General features: G+C 39.4%; 2 protein-coding genes across 3 annotated transcripts; both read left to right on the forward strand.

The window, feature by feature from the left end:
- The first annotated feature begins 4,753 nt into the window (after window positions 1-4,753).
- LOC148905660 (uncharacterized) lies at window positions 4,754-18,577 on the forward strand. 2 transcript variants are annotated; one of them, XM_089039595.1, is made up of 4 exons: window positions 4,754-4,916; window positions 15,155-15,235; window positions 16,985-17,347; window positions 17,625-18,577. In XM_089039595.1, exons 2-4 carry the CDS (start codon window positions 15,157-15,159, stop codon window positions 18,575-18,577), a joined length of 1,395 nt encoding a protein of 464 aa, XP_088895721.1. In that variant the 5' UTR covers window positions 4,754-4,916; window positions 15,155-15,156. The 2 variants fall into 2 exon arrangements, with proteins under 2 accessions (XP_088895721.1, XP_088895720.1); XM_089039594.1 differs by lacking the exon at window positions 4,754-4,916 and adding an exon at window positions 14,923-15,056.
- On the forward strand, window positions 12,777-14,840 carry LOC148905661 (zinc finger MYM-type protein 2-like). The gene is made up of 2 exons (XM_089039593.1): window positions 12,777-13,587; window positions 13,677-14,840. The coding sequence occupies exons 1-2, from the start codon at window positions 13,151-13,153 to the stop codon at window positions 14,644-14,646; spliced, it is 1,407 nt and encodes a 468-aa protein (XP_088895719.1). The 5' UTR covers window positions 12,777-13,150; the 3' UTR covers window positions 14,647-14,840.
- Window positions 18,578-19,665: the final 1,088 nt, after the last annotated feature.

Below are 19,665 nucleotides of genomic sequence, written 5' to 3' on the forward strand. Positions count from 1 at the left end.
CTGATGCAGTCTGATGCAGTCTGATGCAGTCTGATGCAGTCTGATGCAGTCTGATGCAGTCTGATGCAGTCTGATGCAGTCTGATGCAGTCTGATGCAGTCTGATGCAGTCTGATGCAGTCTGATGCAGTCTGATGCAGTCTGATGCAGTCTGATGCAGTCTGATGCAGTCTGATGCAGTCTGATGCAGTCTGATGCAGTCTGATGCAGCATGATGCAGTCTGATGCAGCATGATGCAGTCTGATGTTGTCCGATTCAGTCTAGTGCAGTCTGATGGAGTCTGATGCATCATGATGCAATCTGATGGAGACTGATGCAGTCTAGTGCAGTCTACTGCAGTCTACTGCAGTCTGATGCAGTCTAGTGCAGTCTGATACCGGCTGATGCAGCACGATGCAGCATGATGCAGTCTGATGCAGCATGATGTAGTCCGATGCAGTCTAGTGTACCTTAGTGCAGTGTAGTGCAGTCTAGTGTAGGGTGGGTGCAGTCTAGTGCAGTCTAGTGTACCTTAGTGCAGTCTAGTGCAGTCTAGTGTAGGGTAGTGCAGACTAGTGCAGTCTAGTGCAGTCTAGTGCAGTCTAGTGCAGTCTAATGTAGTCTGGTGCAGTCTAGTGCAGTCTAGATCATCCTATTGCAGTCTAATGCAGTCTGATGCAGTCTGATGCGGCATGATGCTCTCTGATGCAGCATGATACATAATGATGCAGTCTGATGCACCATGCTGTAGTCCGATGCAGTCTAATGTACCTTAGTGCAGTCTAGTGCAGACTAGCGTAGTCTAGTGCAGTTTAGTGCACCCTAGTGCACCCTAGTGCTGTCTGATGCAGTCTGATGTAGTCGGATACAGGCTGATGCAGCACGATGCAGCATGATGTAGTCTGATGTAGTATGATGTAGTCTGATGCAGCATGATGTAATCCGATGCTTTCTGATGCAACATGACGTAGTCATATGCAGCATGATGCAGTCCGATGCAGTCTGATTCAACATGATGTAGTCTGATGCAGCATGAAGCAGTCCGATGCAGCATGATGCAGTCTGATGCAGCATGATGTAGTCCGATGCAGTCTGATTCAACATGAAGTAGTCTGATGCAGCATGATGAAGTGTGATGCAGCATGATGTAGTCCGATGCAGTCTGATGCAACATGATGCAGTCTGATGCAGTCTGATGCAGTCTGATGCAGTCTAGTGTACCTTAGTGCAGTCTAGTGCAGTCTAGTGCAGTCTAGTGCAGTCTAGTGCAGTCTAGTGCAGTCTAGTGCAGTCTAGTGCAGTCTAGTGCAGTCTAGTGCAGTCTAGTGCAGTCTAGTGCAGTCTAGTGCAGTCTAGTGCAGTCTAGTGCAGTCTAGTGCAGTCTAGTGCAGTCTAGTGCAGTCTAGTGCAGTCTAGTGCAGTCTAGTGCAGTCTAGTGCAGTCTAGTGCAGTCTAGTGCAGTCTAGTGCAGTCTAGTGCAGTCTAGTGCAGTCTAGTGCAGTCTAGTGCAGTCTAGTGCAGTCTAGTGCAGTCTGATGCAGTATGATGCAGCAAGATGCAGCAAGATGCAGCATGATGCAGTCTGATGCAGCAAGATGCAGCATGATGCAGTCTGATGCAGGATGATGCAGTCTGATGCAGCATGATGTAGTTCAATGCACTCTGATGCAGCAAGATGCTGCAAGATGCAGCAAGATGCAGCATGATGCAGTCTGATGCAGCATGATGTAGTCCGATGCAGTCTGATGCAACATGATGTAGTCCGATGCAGCATGATGCAGTCTTATGCAGCATGATGCAGTCCGATGCAGTCTGATGCAACATGATGTAGTCTGATGCAGCATGATGCAGTCCGATGCAGCATGATGCAGTCTGATGCAGCATGATGTAGTCCGATGCAGTCTGATGCAACAGGATGTAGTCTGATGCAGCATGATGCAGCATGATGCAGTCTGATGCAACATGATGCAGCATGATGCAGTCTGATGCAGTCCGATGCAGCATGATGCAGTCTGATGCAGTCTGATGCAGCATGATGCAGTCTGATGTTGTCCGATTCAGTCTAGTGCAGTCTGATGGAGTCTGATGCATCATGATGCAATCTGATGGAGACTGATGCAGTCTAGTGCAGTCTACTGCAGTCTACTGCAGTCTGATGCAGTCTAGTGCAGTCTGATACCGGCTGATGCAGCACGATGCAGCATGATGCAGTCTGATGCAGCATGATGTAGTCCGATGCAGTCTAGTGTACCTTAGTGCAGTGTAGTGCAGTCTAGTGTAGGGTGGGTGCAGTCTAGTGCAGTCTAGTGTACCTTAGTGCAGTCTAGTGCAGTCTAGTGTAGGGTAGTGCAGACTAGTGCAGTCTAGTGCAGTCTAGTGCAGTCTAATGTAGTCTGGTGCAGTCTAGTGCAGTCTAGATCATCCTATTGCAGTCTAATGCAGTCTGATGCAGTCTGATGCGGCATGATGCTCTCTGATGCAGCATGATACATAATGATGCAGTCTGATGCACCATGCTGTAGTCCGATGCAGTCTAATGTACCTTAGTGCAGTCTAGTGCAGACTAGCGTAGTCTAGTGCAGTTTAGTGCACCCTAGTGCACCCTAGTGCTGTCTGATGCAGTCTGATGTAGTCGGATACAGGCTGATGCAGCACGATGCAGCATGATGTAGTCTGATGTAGTATGATGTAGGCTGATGCAGCATGATGTAATCCGATGCTTTCTGATGCAACATGACGTAGTCATATGCAGCATGATGCAGTCCGATGCAGTCTGATTCAACATGATGTAGTCTGATTCAGCATGAAGCAGTCCGATGCAGCATGATGCAGTCTGATGCAGCATGATGTAGTCCGATGCAGTCTGATTCAACATGAAGTAGTCTGATGCAGCATGATGAAGTGTGATGCAGCATGATGTAGTCCGATGCAGTCTGATGCAACATGATGCAGTCTGATGCAGTCTGATGCAGTCTGATGCAGTCTTTAGTGCAGTCTAGTGCAGTCTAGTGCAGTCTAGTGCAGTCTAGTGCAGTCTAGTGCAGTCTAGTGCAGTCTAGTGCAGTCTAGTGCAGTCTAGTGCAGTCTAGTGCAGTCTAGTGCAGTCTAGTGCAGTCTAGTGCAGTCTAGTGCAGTCTAGTGCAGTCTAGTGCAGTCTAGTGCAGTCTAGTGCAGTCTAGTGCAGTCTAGTGCAGTCTAGTGCAGTCTAGTGCAGTCTAGTGCAGTCTAGTGCAGTCTAGTGCAGTCTAGTGCAGTCTAGTGCAGTCTAGTGCAGTCTAGTGCAGTCTAGTGCAGTCTAGTGCAGTCTAGTGCAGTCTAGTGCAGTCTAGTGCAGTCTAGTGCAGTCTGATGCAGTATGATGCAGCAAGATGCAGCAAGATGCAGCATGATGCAGTCTGATGCAGCAAGATGCAGCATGATGCAGTCTGATGCAGGATGATGCAGTCTGATGCAGCATGATGTAGTTCAATGCACTCTGATGCAGCAAGATGCTGCAAGATGCAGCAAGATGCAGCATGATGCAGTCTGATGCAGCATGATGTAGTCCGATGCAGTCTGATGCAACATGATGTAGTCCGATGCAGCATGATGCAGTCTGATGCAGCATGATGCAGTCCGATGCAGTCTGATGCAACATGATGTAGTCTGATGCAGCATGATGCAGTCCGATGCAGCATGATGCAGTCTGATGCAGCATGATGTAGTCCGATGCAGTCTGATGCAACAGGATGTAGTCTGATGCAGCATGATGCAGCATGATGCAGTCTGATGCAACATGATGCAGCATGATGCAGTCTGATGCAGTCCGATGCAGCATGATGCAGTCTGATGCAGCATGATGTAGCATGATGTAGTCCGATGCAGTCTGATGCAACATGATGTAGTCTGATGCAGCATGATGCTGGCTGATGCAGTCTGATGCAGCATGATGTAGTCCGATGCAGTCTAGTGTACGTTAGTGCAGTCAAGTGTAGTCTAGTGCAGTCTAGTGCAGTATAGTGCAGTCTAGTGCAGTCTAGTGCAGTCTAGTGCAGTCTAGTGCAGTCTAGTGCAGTCTAGTGCAGTCTAGTGCAGTCTAGTGTACCTTAGTGCAGTCTAGTGCAGTCTAGTGTAGTCTAGTGTAGTCTAGTACAGTCTAGTGCAGTCTAGTGCAGTCTAGTGTACTTTAGTGCAGTCTAGTGCCGTCTAGTGCAGTCTAGTGCAGTCTAGTGCAGTCTAGTGCAGTCTAGTGCTGTCTAGTGCAGCCTAGTGCAGTCTTGTGTACCTTAGTGCAGTCTAGTGCAGTCTAGTGTAGTCTAGTGTAGTCTTGTGTAGTCTAGTGCAGTCTAGTGCAGTCTAGTACACCCTAGTGCAATTTAGTGCAGTCAAGTGTAGTATAGTGCAGTATAGTGCAGTCTAGTGCAGTCTAGTGAAGTCTAGTGCAGTCTAGTGCAGTCTAGTGCAGTCTAGTGCAGTCTAGTGCAGTCTAGTGCAGTCTAGTGCAGTCTAGTGCAGCCTAGTGCAGTCTAGTGTACCTTAGTGCAGTCTAGTGCAGTCTAGTGCAGTCTAGTGTAGTCTAGTGCAGTCTAGTGCAGTCTAGTGCAGTCTAGTGTACCTTAGTGCAGTCTAGTTCAGTCTAGTGTAGTCTAGTGTAGTCTAGTGCAGTCTAGTGCAGTCTAGTGCAGTCTAGTACACCCTAGTGCAATTTAGTGCAGTCAAGTGTAGTATAGTGCAGTATAGTGCAGTCTAGTGCAGTCTAGTGCAGTTTAGTGCAGACAAGTGTAGTATAGTGCAGTGTAGTGCAGTCTAATACCGTAGATATACCATATGATTTATGTAAATTACTAGAAGACAATGGATGAGCGATTCCTGTATTTAGGAAAACAGAGCCCCAAGAGGGTCAATTCACGTGTCCAAAAATCAGTACTCAAGAGAAATTTATAGTTCAAGAAACAGAAGTAAGTGCTTATGAATGAAGTATTTCTAATTATAATAATAATATCCACTATTCTGTACGAAATAGCAGTAAAATAGCTACATTAGACGATGAATCTTGGGTACAGCGTAGACGAAACGTCAAAAATATTTTCAACACACCGTGCTTCAAACCGAAAAAAAACCTCATGTATATAATCTTTGGTTTTGTTTAACAGTTTATAGATTGCAGGCCATATCCTACAGGATCTTGAACAGGATCCTGGACAGGATTTGCACCAGGGTGTTTTTATTTTTCATTTATTTATCATGATCATGGTATCAGGTCATTTCGAGACACTAAGATACAGGTTCGAGACAGGCATATATCCGTTTCGATACACCTCATACACCGTTCAATATATATCATATATAGAGGATATTACAGGTTCAAAACGATCTTATAAAGATAAGTATTTATTGCTATGTTGAGATACAAGGATACCAGACCAAACGTTACCAAGTTTTCCGTAAATTATGGACTCGAAAACTCGTCAATCGACAACAAGAATTTTCGACTCGTCAAACTACCAGATCTTAGTCAGAACTCTATGATTTTTATCTAAAATCTTTATCAGAAACTCACATCTTCTAAACTTTATGAAGAATTTTTAGATAAATATGAAAGGGGATTCAAGTTTAGAGGGAAACACGCAAACGACTGGTGGTATCGTCGTGTACGGGTTAACCATCTACGCAACCATCGGAACAAACTACTATTCGTGTCCTCTACTACTCTTTTCTACCTCCACTGCCGGAAGTCGAGTAGTCTAATATTCTCGTACTTCACTTTTTTCCAAAATCCCTGTGACACTGTGACACTGCCGGAAGTCAAGTAGTCTAATATTCTCGTACTTCACTTTTTTCCAAAATCTCTGTGACACTGTGACACTGCCGGAAGTCAAGTAGTCTAATGTTCGCGCACTTCACTTTATTCCAAAATCTCTGTGACACTGTGACACTGCCGGAAGTCAAGTAGTCTAATATTCTCGTACTTCACTTTTTTCCAAAATCTCTGTGACACTGTGACACTGCCGGAAGTCAAGTAGTCTAATATTCTCGTACTTCACTTTTTTCCAAAATCTCTGTGACACTGTGACACTGCCGGAAGTCAAGTAGTCTAATGTTCGCGCACTTCACTTTATTCCAAAATCTCTGTGACACTGTGACACTGCCGGAAGTCAAGTAGTCTAATGTTCGCGCACTTCACTTTTTTCCAAAATCTCTGTGACACTGTGACACTGCCGGAAGTCAAGTAGTCTAATGTTCGCGCACTTCACTTTTTTCCAAAATCTCTGTGACACTGTGACACTGCCGGAAGTCAAGTAGTCTAATGTTCGCGCACTTCACTTTTTTCCAAAATCTCTGTGACACTGTGACACTGTGACACTGCCGGAAGTCGAGTAGTCTTCCAAACAGGGATCCCAATATAAATTATATCCAAATTTAGATCGTCTGGTACCAATGGTTTATGCAGCTGGATAATGAACAAAACCGTTAATTTACCTAAGGACATGTATTTACAATGTATCCATTCATATCCATAAAATTCATTGGTATTAAAAAAGTGTTGGAGTTACTGGAAATATCTTGCTACTTCCACCTGTTGTGGGGCATTTAACAAAAGGGTGGACCACTGATTGTCAGAGAGGCCATTCCTCTTTCTGAACTCATTGGTATAAGAAATGATGTCCATACCATATAGCTCTAAATTAGCTTCATTTACATGGATGGGGGGTTGCTTGAAAAAGCAATTGAGATCAACATTGACCTCCCCAAGCTTTTCCTTTTCAAGCTTTTTCATAGCTGCCATTACAGCTGCTGTGCTTGTATGTGTCAGTCTGCACATCATTCGTGTGGTCACAAAGGGACCTGGCGCTTGTAGTATTTTCTTGGCTGTACCAAATGAGTCAGGTGTTCTTCCATTGCTGACAATGTTAAAGGAAGAGACAGAGAACATCTTTGTAAGACTGTTTTTGTGTGTTTTCTAAAATTAATGCATTTAATCATGGGTGAATGTGAGAGATACATGCCGAGAATGGAGGCTGTAAGCAAACATTCAAGGTATGTACTTCTTTTAAGCTAATAAGAATTGAGTTTGGATCATATCTGATGTCATTTCTATGTTCGATAGCAACAAAGACCATAGAAAAGTCACTCCGATTTATTAAATCCCCTAGTTTCTTTATTTGAAATACACCATTGATGCTGATAATGTTCAAATTTATAATTATGAACACTCCAAATTGTGTAGTTAGATACATCTAACATTGTTCTCATGTACAATTTCAATCTCTTACCTAGCAAGAAACATTTTGCAAAAGAGCCTATTACTTAATAAACCATCAATATCAACTGTACTCCATTAGATAAAATTTCTCCCCTGAAAAAACCTTGACAAAGCTGAGACCAACAAACATTTCATAATATTTACCTTCTCTAAGATATTTCTGTTGTCTAGGAACCAACTTCCTAGATGAAATGCACGTTTCATTGTCGTGACACCAATGACGGTGGGTATTACTGGTGCTGATGGCATTCCAAGGGACCTCGACATTTGGTGAATAAACACATGAAGTGTTACAGCCAATCGCAGAAAGAGCTTGGCAGCCTTGGATATATTTTGTGGAAGGTGCTCAGAAGGCCCCCCACAGAAAATCTTGTTTTGCGCCTCCACCAACTCTTTCTCCTTCTCTGCAAAGTAGGTAAATGCCTCTGGTGACAGTGTATAAACAACAGGTGCTGCATCATTATGTCTATGGAAAATGTGTTCATAAACTGACTCCAGGTTGTGCACCTCATACTGCTGGAGCTGCTGTACCTTTGCATTTACTTCAATGCGTGTCAAGCGTAATGGCTTGGGACAACAGCACAAGATTCTGTCAACCAGCCCATTCCCCTTTTTTGCCATCTTCTCATAAATATTAAAGAAGCTGTCTGGCTGGCTAAGACCAAAGAAGGCCATGCCAGTGCGCAGAACGCGATCTCGCTTGGCTGTATTACCCTTGTTGACTGTCCACTGAGAATTATCAAAAAATTTGATCAGGAGGTCTTTATCAATGTCAGTGTTTTTCCCTGTACCAACCATTTTTTCCATCACAACATGGACTTCATCTTTTGCAAACACCCCCAGACCTTCTGTTGTTTTTAGATGCACAAAGACACCACTTCTGGTGAAATCCTCCACAAGGATTGGCTTATCTGTGGTTTCTTCAAGAGGAATTATTGGATTAACAACTCCAGCATGAAGAGCGGAGCTTTTTCCTGCTCCAGGTGGTGCAAGAACAATTGTGAAGAGATTCACAGGCTCAAACTCCATCTCACTTATTTGGAGAGTGGTCTTGGGTGCCATAAGCCCAGAGATTGCCGTTAAAATTCCTGGGAACATGATGTCTTTTACAACATTATGGGCACTCGAAAAGACATCCAACCACTCTAGTAAATTTTCTGGGAGAACTTCCGCCCAGTTTAACTCTGTTTCATGGAGCTCTTTTATGGTTTGTTCCATAGTTGGCTTGGCTATATCTTCCTAAAAACAGAAACCCATAATCATGTTATAATCATTATTCACATAATTTTCCCCTCTTTCATGTATAGCCCTTTTATTTATCTCCTAACAAATTATAAGCTAAAAATTTGCTACTTCATTTGCTGACTCAAAATCTAAACTATACAACTTATAATAACATTTCTAAAATAGGCTTTAGAAATCAGTGATATGAGACACAGGAAAAAGTTTTGACTCATTTTATATTGTGTCACACAATACCGTCACGTGTATCTGAAGATCTAAGAAAATCAAAAATAATTTACCCTAGATGAAAGATTTTGCCTTGTGTATGTTTATTAACTCTATTTCAAGTATGTTTTTGTGGAATTTAATCGAAAATATTGAATATTCTATTATTTCAGCCATCGAGGTTTCGTACGCTCCATATCAACTTGCATTTTTACTAAAAGCACGTCATGTTCGCCCATAATTCCGCGACCAAATGACTTACAGCATTGAAACTTTACCAGCACATGTAGCTTTGACTAATTTACAAGATTTTAAAAGTCTTTTTTTATAATAATGCGAATTTATGCTTTTGAAATTGAAGATGAAGTAGGTCAAAGCCAGCAATACTAAGATAATCAATTTCATATTTATCTAAAAATTCTTCATAAAGTTTAGAAGATGTGAGTTTCTGATAAAGATTTTGGGAAAAATCAGAGTTCTGACTAAGATCTGGTAGTTTGACGAGTCGAACATTCTTGTTGTCGATTGACGAGTTTTCGAGTCAATAATTTACGGAAAACTTGGTAACGTTTGGTCTGGTATCCTTGTATCTCAACATAGCAATAAATACTTATCTTTATAAGATCGTTTTGAACCTGTAATATCCTCTATATATGATATATATTGAACGGTGTATGAGGTGTATCGAAACGGATATATGCCTGTCTCGAACTTGTATCTTAGTGTCTCGAAACGACCTGTCTCGAAACGACTGTGTCTCGAAATGACTGGCATTCATGATCATTTTTAATAAACATATAATTTTAACATAACAACAAATGTTAAACTAATTATTATTAATTAGAGTTCTTTCGTATCCTTTGTTTTTCCAATAGCTTTGTTTTTCATAGGCTTTGTTTTTCATAGGGTAATTTGCATGAAAATTATTGAGTCCACTACTGAATATTGAAATAAGCAGTTTTTCTTGGCAATTTTTATTTCAATATCTAATTAGTATATTTCAATACGTATAATTAATTAAATTCAATTAAATGCAATGAACAAATAGAAACTGGTATCAAGATAAATAGTGTTTTCAGTGTTACACTAGCCACTGTCACTACTGATGTCAAAGCCTTTGTCAGCAGCCATAGTCTTTAGGTATTTTCTGTGTGTCCTCGACGCCTTCCCTGCTTCGTCCATCATCTTTGTTGCCTGTTCCATAAGCTCATCTAGTTTTGTCTTTTTTCCCGACTTCCTGAATAAATATTAAAAGCCGGCAAAAGCAAGATAAGAGCAACATTTAGCTTAAATAAAACACATATGCGTACTATACTATACAGGGAGATGGCGCTGGAGATGATATGTCTTGAGCAGGGTATATTATGTTAGATAATCATGATTTACATGCAACTCGAACTAGAAGCTTTTATCCAAAACAAATCGTTATTACTGGGTTGGTAAGAAATATTGTCAATTATTATGCCCTTCGTACTATTTCCTATACATTTATTATTTCATGCAAAAAAGACTTACTTTACTCTTCTGCCCAGGTTAGCAATACGACTACGAATTGGCTTCGTTTTCTTCTCATCTTCTGTCCCTGCTTTATATTTAGAGAATACAGCTGGCGGAAGAAATTGCCCATTTCGGTACATGAAATTCAGTATCTCTTTCCAATTATTACCATGTTTTAACACAGCTTTTCTATATAGATACAGTTCATCTTCATCCTTTCGAGCTCTAGTAGTGTTCCTAGTATTAGTTTCTGTTGTGAAAAAAGGTCACCAGTACGGGAAGCGTTTTGAGAAACTCACATGGATAACCCCATTTTTTCTCCCATAAAACCTACCTTCCAGATTGCTTTGCTGAGTTGAGTCCATGAGTCCAAGAGTTGAATCAAAGATACAAAATACGAATTGTGAAATTATTTATATGAAATTAGAGCACGTGAATTTAGCAAGTCCAGTTGGCAGTATTGATAACTTTCACATTCCATTTGCCATGTGTAAAATCATACACTGTTTAATTATTTCTGCTTGTCATAGAAGACAAAAAAAAATCACAAGAGAAGAAAGCATGTATTTTTTGATTTTCTGATTGGTTATTAAGGACATACAATCACAATCACAACGAAATATGTCACACGCAACAATATGAAGATAGTGTTCAGTGACCCTCAACATGGACTACCTTCCATTTCCAGAATTTATGAATGTAATTTCTACAGCAATCGTTTTTTTTTTTTGATCAGGATTCGTTATCAGTATGCCGAAAATGAATTGCTTATCCCTCAACTGCCCATGCAGCACGATTTAATAATTGGGATAATATCACTTCTCAACGTGTTATCAATGCAGTCACACATCCCAACACAGTCAGTCATCAGAGCCCTTTTCCCAACAATTCGTGGCCTAAGACAAGAAGTATGGCCTCGTTTAGCTGAAGACTCGACTCAATTTTGGACATTGACTGGAGAAACACCCATGAGCTTAGCCAGTATAATCAACCGAGTTGCACGAGATGTGGCAATGTGTATTCGTAATCCTAGGCAACCAAGGCAAAGAATTAGAGAAACTAGACCACCTGTGCTTAGCTTGAGAGATCGGATTTTAATGCTATTCATTTGGCTTCATTCATATCTGACATTTTCTTCTCTAGGAATCATGTTTGGTGTAAGTAGGACCACTGTAGCAGAGACTACACACACCGTCTTTTTGATAGTTCTATCGCATTATGAGAGGCTTTATGTGAGATGAAATACTCAACAATCTTGGAACAGTCTGCGCAATACCTTTCCTGACTTCCCAAATGTTGTTGGGATAATGGATGCCACTCCCATTTGCATTAATAGGCCACAAGGAAACTTACAGCGAATGTACTATAGGAGAGATCGTGGATTCCATTTCATAAACTGGGAGGTGATAATAGATTGTGATGGGGTCTTCAGGTATGGTCTAGCAGGATTCATGGGACACCTAACAGATTCTGCCAGTTTCCACATGATGCCTCAAATTGGATATAACTGCCCTCTTCGTCTTCCAAGAAACAGCTACATAATGGCTGACAGTGGATACCCAATGGGGTACCCACTTCTTGTACCATTTTCTAGGCGAGGTGGGAGAAGACTCAATGCAGCGATGCAAATATACAACCAGCTACTGTCTTGTTATCGAGTGCGGGTTGAACATAGAATTCATGATCTCAAGATATATCGATGCGTGTCCAGTCGTTTTCGACATAGGCGTTATAGACTGTGTGCAGTTACTAACTTAGTGATGGCCCTTACAAATAGAAGACAACGTCTTATTCATCAACTGAGAAATCTTTAATAGCTCAATTGGGTGGGATTGCCAAACTATCACATATTTGGTTAATCAATAATCAATAAAAATATTTTCCTAGTTTGTACAAATTCGACATGCATACAAATACAATACTAAGTCTGAATTACATAAATGCAAAATTTTGCCCTTTGTATTTCACATGCAAAAAACAAAGGATTCGAAAGAACTCTAATAGACTAGTAACAAATAGATAACGAGCTACTTCAGACTTATAATTAACACCAACTAAAAAAGAATTCAAACCCAGACACCAGTCATTTCACACCAGTAAGTATTATATTTATTGTGTTTGGGATACCTGGGGTCATAATTTACTAATAATTGCTGAGAGCCTGTAGGCAAGCAGCAAAAAATAATCTTGACAGTTTTCCTTCATTATTATATGCCAGAAGAATTCATGATTTGTGTGTTTCATGATTTGTGCATGCAGTATGTATGTTCAGCAGGGATTACCTATGTTATTTTATTGTATTTTTTATTTTATTTTCAAGTAAACCCTGTTTGAATAACAATAAGATAAGTAGGCTTATAAAGAGAAAAATAAGAAAATATTTCTACATGTACAACAAGAAAAGACAACAGTTATGGAACTGTGAAAGGAACTATATTCCGGAAAGGCAAATTGGCAAAAAAATATTTTAAATTTAATTTTGTATTTTTATGTTGTTAACATGTTTGAATTTTATAATTTTTTTATTTGATTTGATTGATTGATTGATTGATTGATTGATTGATTGATTGATTGATTGATTGATTGACTAAATTAAATTATTTTATTTTATTCTAGATGTAATATTTCAAATCCGACAATGAGGACAGGACGGGATTTCAAGTCCGCGCAATTAGTTCCAGTCCGAGGCGAAGCCGAGGACTGGAACTAATTGCAAGGACTTTGAAATCCCGTCCAGTCCGATTTGGAGGATTTGAAATGACTTCTCATACTCATTAATTATTCGGGAGGGATGTTGTTTTTATCTTGTATTTATTTCATTGTATATGATCTTCGCTCCATTCACCTAGTTGTAATAATGACAATCTTTTGTTTTGTAATGGTTTTATTTTGCTTTCATCCTTTGGGATTTCTTAAGATAAATGCTATCTGAATTACTTATGCAAATAGCAGTTATTTTTCTCTGAATGTATTCATTTCAACATGGCTTCTCGTCAAAGAGACAGCGATGAAGAAGCGGAGCTTCTACCTTTAAAACGCTTTCGAAAAGTGAAAAGTCAAGCCCAAGAAGAAGAACTTTTGCAAAAAGCTGTGCCAATTTCAACCCGTTACAAGAATAACTGGGCTGTAAATATTTTTGAAGAATGGAGGCAAAGTAGAGAAAACAAAGTGGCAAGTTTGGAGTCTACCTCCATGGATGTCTCGCTAGAGAGCATTCAAAATTTGGATATTGAGGCATGGGAAACTATGACAGTTCCATCCCTAAACTTCTGGCTTGGCAAATTTGTTGAAGAAGCAGCAAACAAGAAAGGTTCGCCATATCCTGCTCGTACGCTTTATCAGCTTATCGCTAGCCTTAAACGCCACCTAGAGTCGAAAAACCGAAACGACGTCAATATGCTTGACAAGTCTAACATGTGGTGAGTTAATTAGAAACTTTCTGTTTATTTGCTTTACTTTGCACATGAATAAAACCTTATATTATTCTAACTGAACGTTTTTCTTTTAGTTTTTCTGGACTGAGAAAAATTCTGGATGCAGAGATGAAAAGTGTCCACGCCGAAGGGGTTACTAATAGAAAGGAAGAAAAAGAGGTGATTACAGAAGAAGAGGAAGAGACGATGTGGAGGAAAGGAGTACTAGGCCAGTCAACAGCTAAGATTTTGCTTAATACAGTGTACTTTTATAATGGTAAACTATTTGGCATGCGTTCTCAAGAACATAGGCAATTAAGGATTAGCGATATCGAAATAGAAGGCGATAATACCATAATTTATCGTGAAAATTCTTCCAAAACATTTCATGGTGGCATAGCAGATTTGAAAAAGAAAGCGAGAGTGATTAAACATGTTTGCCACGAAAAGGGCAATGAGAGCCACGAGCGTTGCTTGGTTAAGATTTATAATCGGTATTTTGACCTCGTAAACAATCTTCGTGTTAAAGCAAAAGGTTTCTATTTTCAGCCATATAAGGACGGAAAATTTGCGTACAAAAACTGTGTTGTAGGAATTCATACTCTCAATGAAATTCTTCCTAGTTTGTGCTTGGCAATTGGCAGTAAAAGGAAAACTAGCCATAGTCTTCGCGTTACATGTGTTAGCAAACTGTTTAATGCAAGTGTTGACGAAAAGCTTATAAGAAGCAGAAGTGGTCACGTTAGTGATGCTCTTTTGGCATATGAAAAAAGTAGCAAGGAGCAGGAGCAAAAAGTTTCTAACATTTTGAACCCACCAGCTCAGCCAAAACAGGTTTCATCTGAGTCAAAGAATGAAATTAAGGGAAGTGAAATTAAGAATGATATAGAAATGCCTGTATTTGATATCAATGAATTAAAATCTATATTTAATGATATCACTGGTTATGAGCACGAAGCTCAGTTAAATGAAAATACATGTTCTAATTTTTGGAGCTTTTCTTCTGACGGGCCTATCAATATATCTGGCAACTGTAATGTTACAATCAACCAGTTCAAAATCTAGCTTGCGCTTGAATGAATGCTAAAACTTATATTTATACTTATAGAAAATGCTAAGTTTACGATAGCAAATTGTTTTGAAATTTCATTAATATCTAAGTAAGTTGTTAAACGAAGTGTTGAGTATATTTGCAACTATTATTGATTATAGTTTATTGGTAATAACTTCTGAAATAAATGCTTGATGAATTAAATTTTCTGTTTTCATCTTTCTATATATTGACTTGATTCAATGCTTGGACTGAATTAATTTTGTTCCAGTCCTTGGACTGAATTAATTTTGATCCAGTTGTTGGTCGACTGAATTAATTTCTTTTGTTCCAATTCATCAGCCCCACCTCTTCCCTGCTGATATCAAAACCCTCCCCGGCTTTAAGACACTTGACCTAGTTTCAAGATACATCATGTGACCAGGTACGAGGTAATCGATTGGCTAGTTACCTCATGAATAATTAATGAGTATGAGAATTATTTATATATTATTGTTTTTTGTTATATTTATCTTTTTTTAGACATGTCTCAAGTAACCCGATCATTACCTTGGGTCTTCAAATTCCTTGTTGTTTTATGTTTTATGGCCCTAGAACCTGCAGGTATGTTTGTTCCTTACCCTAAAGTCAGGGAATTTTGTTTAGAGTTAACCATGAGTATCTGTGTGATACTCATGCGGTTTGCAATTTTCGAATAGACTGATAAATCTTTTCAAATGAAAAAAATATTGAAGTATTTAGTATCATTTATGTTGGACGGTTTAATTACGTTGGGTATCCTGCGTAATATGATAAGACCGGGGCCAGGTAAAGGTTAGGCATGTGGCCCATGCTCGCCAATGCGGCTCAACAAGGTCAGTGAAACCTGTTATTTAGTCAGGGAAAAGTCAGGGAATTTTTATTTTCAAAATGGCTGGGAACCCTGTTCATCATTTATTCTTCTAGTGTGTAGGGTATCTATACCCAACATGGATAATTTCTATCCTAGTCCACATAGTCCTCTTCTAGTCTGTAGGGTATCTATACCCAACATGGATAATTTCTATCCTAGTCCATATTGTCCTCTTCTAGTCTGTAGGGTATCTATACCCAACATGGATAATTTCTATCCTAGTCCACATAGTCCTCTTCTAGTCTGTTGGGTGTTTATACCCACCAGGGATTCTATCCTAGTCCATATTGTCCTCTTCTAGTCTGTATGGTATCTATACCCAACAGGGATTCTATCCTAGTCTATATTGTCCTCTTCTAGTCTGTTGGGTGTCTATACCCAACAGGGATTCTATCCTTGTCCATATTGTCCTCTTCTAGTCTGTAGGGTGTCTATACCCAACAGGGATCCTATCCTAGTCCATATTGTCCTCTTCTAGTCTGTTGGGTGTCTATACCCAACAGGGATCCTATCCTAGTCTATATTGTCCTCTTCTAGTCTGTTGGGTGTCTATACCCAACAGGGATCCTATCCTAGTCTATATTGTCCTCTTCTAGTCTGTTGGATAGAAATTTTCTATTCTTTTCAAGAATACAAAGACTCAGGATTTAAATTAATAACCGATTAACAACTCGAATTCTGATTGGATTATGGTGTTCCTTGTATGGAATAATTCAATTCAGAACTCAAGTTTTGAATTGGTGTTATTTTGAATCCCGAGTCTTTGTATTCTCACTAAATAATAATTAATTTCAATAATTGAATAATGAAACCATTAATAAAACCTAGGAGGGTAAGCGTGAGCCGTTTTGACTGTAAGATGTTGAAGGTAAAAGAAGTCATGAGCTGAGAGAGTGTGTTCACATATTCAGGCATTGGAGATCTTGAAGCTCCAATCTATTTTTCCTTCCACCTGATGCTTGGATGCTTTAAAGAAGGCATGAGGGACCTAATGTAGTGAGAAATATCACGACCGTAGGTGTTAGACGTATCCGCTGATCTGTTAGGTTTGCTTAAACTTATTCTATTTCTGATAACCAACACCAATCCTAGCCTAGAGGAATTGTGAAGCATCATATTTTGTGATGGTATTTATACCACTTTTTCAATTGCTACATGCCGATCGAGACAAACATGGAGATGATCATGTAAATATGACAGAAACATTTATTTGATTTATAGTAATCTATTTTCGTTTACTGTTTACATGACTTTTGCCAATGAAAACAGTACTATAAAGAACTCAACAATAATGTCCATCTTACATTTTGTGGAAACCACAACGCTATGTTATCTTTGTAATGAATGATTTTACCCTCTCGTCAACTTCAGTTAATAACATCAATAATCCTCTTTAAGTCGCATCATGTTAGCACATGTTCATTCCATGATACAGTAACTAATCTTGTATTCTTTTCCAGATGGGATTTCATGGCTTGCTGTACCAGATAAACACACCAACGTAGAACAAGGACGCCCTTTTGGCCTGCACTGGCATTATGAGATGGAGAAAAACGAAACATTTTTGTCCTCTGAGATTGAATTTTTTGTAGACTCTAAACCACTCCCCATGACCATGGCTTCAAGACATAGGGGAAAAAATACCTATTACAAACATCAAAGGAATGATTTTCCATTCTCAGTTTTTGGAAAAAATAATGTTACCCTTATGGTGCAAAGTACTGCAGTTGGACAAAATATCACCTACTGTTGCAGAGTAACCGTGTGGACATCAACAGCTGAAAAACAGAAAGACAAACATTGTTCTAAAGTATTTGTATATGGTAAATATCAAAAATTACACTTCCATAATTTTTTATAAATAACATGTATCACCAAGATGTGGCTATTCTATTTTATTTTATTCTATTTTATTTTATTCATTTTATTTTATTTTATTCTTATGTCATTTTATCTTTTATTTTTTATTTTGTCATTGTTATTTTTTATTTCTTACTGTGATCAGCTTTTAAGCAATAGTACAAAAGCTTGGTTCCTTTCTATGAAACTCCTGATTTAATTGTTTTTGATTGTTTATGTTATTACAATCTTTGATTTAAGCTGTGCCACGGATTACGTACCTCACAACACAACCGTCCTGCAAGCAAGGTGATTCCATCAAACTACAGTGTAACACAACAGGGTTCCCGTTACCACATGTTGATTGGACACACAATGATACCCATCAACGGATTGGCAGCTCTTCACATATTTTATTGAACATAACTGGCAAAAGATCAGGAGGGCGATATTGCTGTGTTGCAGATAATGGATTCGGTAGAGATACAGCCTGCACAGTAGTAAATGTCTCTGGTATGTTTGGCGTGATGAACTCAACCATGGCGGACATGAATTTTACTGCTCTTACAACTTTTATTATTTTTGCTGTATTGCTTCAATATAAGCTTTACGCAACTTCACATGAGATTAAAATTGGTTCAATCTCTAACCCAAGCTACCATGAACCGAGAAAAAGCCGTTGGATAACTTGCAGAAGTCGAATTTCATACTACAACAACAGTTCTGCCACCTTCCAGCCTCATAAGCCGCTTCTTATCGGAATCCATCCTAATCCTGGACCCAATAAAAACCAAGATAAAGACTCAACAGCTCCTAACCCTGGACCTCACGCAAGATCAAAAGAAAGTAACCAGAATACTCATGGAACACCAAAGAGAAACACTGAACTTTCGATCTTTTATACTAACGCTCGAAGTATTGTTAACAAAATTAGCATACTGAACCTCGAAGTCTCGAACAAGCCCTTCGACATCATAGTGCTAACCGAAACTCACTTGGATAACACCATTGCTGACAGTGAAATTTTCCCTGTAAATTACACAGTTTTCAGGCACGACCGCAAGCATAATGGTCGCTTTGGCGGAGGAGTACTTATCGCAGTTCGAGATCATATTAAAGCTGTATCAAGGGAGGTAACATGTTGTGACTCCGAAATGATCTTCATTGACATAATATTTCTTAATAACCAGGATTACATTAGGAGTTTTTTATAGACCTCCTAATAATGACCCAAAGCCTCTTGAAGATTTACAAGCCGTTCTTAATGATATTTCCGCAACTGACCTCGTACTTGTTGGAGATTTTAATCTACCAGAATTCGATTGGACTAACTCTAGACCTTTAAAAAATTCTGAAAACTACACTTTACTGACAGATATTATACAAGATAATTTTTTCACTCAACTAGTATGTGAACCCACCAGAGACCGAAACGTGCTGGACCTTGTGTTTTCTACATCACCCGATATTATTGATGATTTGCTGGTTGGTGAACCATTTTCCGATCATAACTCCATCACATTCACACTACTCGGATCACCATATGCCCAACGTAAATCACAAAAATATGTCTACTGCTACAAGAAAGCTGACTGGGATTCACTGAGCTCACTTCTTTCTTATATTCCGTGGCACTGTGCTTTTCTGGAGGATAATATTGATTACAACTGGACCTGCTGGAAAGATCTACTGTTCACAGCTGTAGACGAGTGTATTCCGAAACGGAAACCTAAAAAGAAACTCCATGCGCCATGGATATCAAAAGAACTTATAACACTATGTAAAAAGAAGAAGTCACTCTACAAAAGAGCAAAAAGACGTAATGATGAGAATTTGTGGGTAAAGTACCGTAGTTTAAACAACACAGTCAAACGGAAATGCAACTTTGCTCGATGGGCGTATATTAACGATCTAGCACAAGATTTAAAGGAAGACAACCCCAAGCCTTTCTGGAACTTTGTAAAATCTAAACGTAATGGAACAAACGATCTCCTATCGCTGAAAATCGACGACACTATCTTAACTGATGACTACGATATCGCTAGTAGCATGAATGAGTACTTTTCTTCAGTGTTTACTGTGGAAAACCACGATACTTTTCCGTCACTAAACCGCATTGTTGACAAAAAACTGGAAAACATCTATTGTTCTACTAATGAAGTCAAGAAACATCTTCTGAGCCTGAAGCCTAACAAATCCCCAGGGCCAGATTACATTCCATCGCGTATACTGAAAGAGTTCGCATTGATGCTGGCACCTTCCATAACAGTACTGTTAAACAAATCATTTACATTTGGTACTC

The sequence above is a fragment of the Actinia tenebrosa genome, unplaced genomic scaffold (assembly GCF_029948245.1).
Source record: "Actinia tenebrosa isolate PJP-AT-01 unplaced genomic scaffold, QUT_ActTen_1.0 PGA_scaffold7__59_contigs__length_16204524, whole genome shotgun sequence".
NCBI classification, from domain to species: Eukaryota; Metazoa; Cnidaria; class Anthozoa; order Actiniaria; family Actiniidae; genus Actinia; species Actinia tenebrosa.

Excerpts from the sequence above, each read along its gene's own strand:
- LOC148905661 (XM_089039593.1), top strand. The coding sequence starts at position 13,151 with ATGGCTTCTCGTCAAAGAGACAGCGATGAAGAAGCGGAGCTTCTACCT. Across the intron at positions 13,588-13,676 it reads CTTGACAAGTCTAACATGTG|TTTTTCTGGACTGAGAAAAA; the intron begins GTGAGTTAATTA and ends TTTTTCTTTTAG.
- LOC148905660 (XM_089039595.1), top strand. The coding sequence starts at position 15,157 with ATGTCTCAAGTAACCCGATCATTACCTTGGGTCTTCAAATTCCTTGTT. Across the intron at positions 15,236-16,984 it reads TATGGCCCTAGAACCTGCAG|ATGGGATTTCATGGCTTGCT; the intron begins GTATGTTTGTTC and ends ATTCTTTTCCAG. Across the intron at positions 17,348-17,624 it reads TTCTAAAGTATTTGTATATG|CTGTGCCACGGATTACGTAC; the intron begins GTAAATATCAAA and ends CTTTGATTTAAG.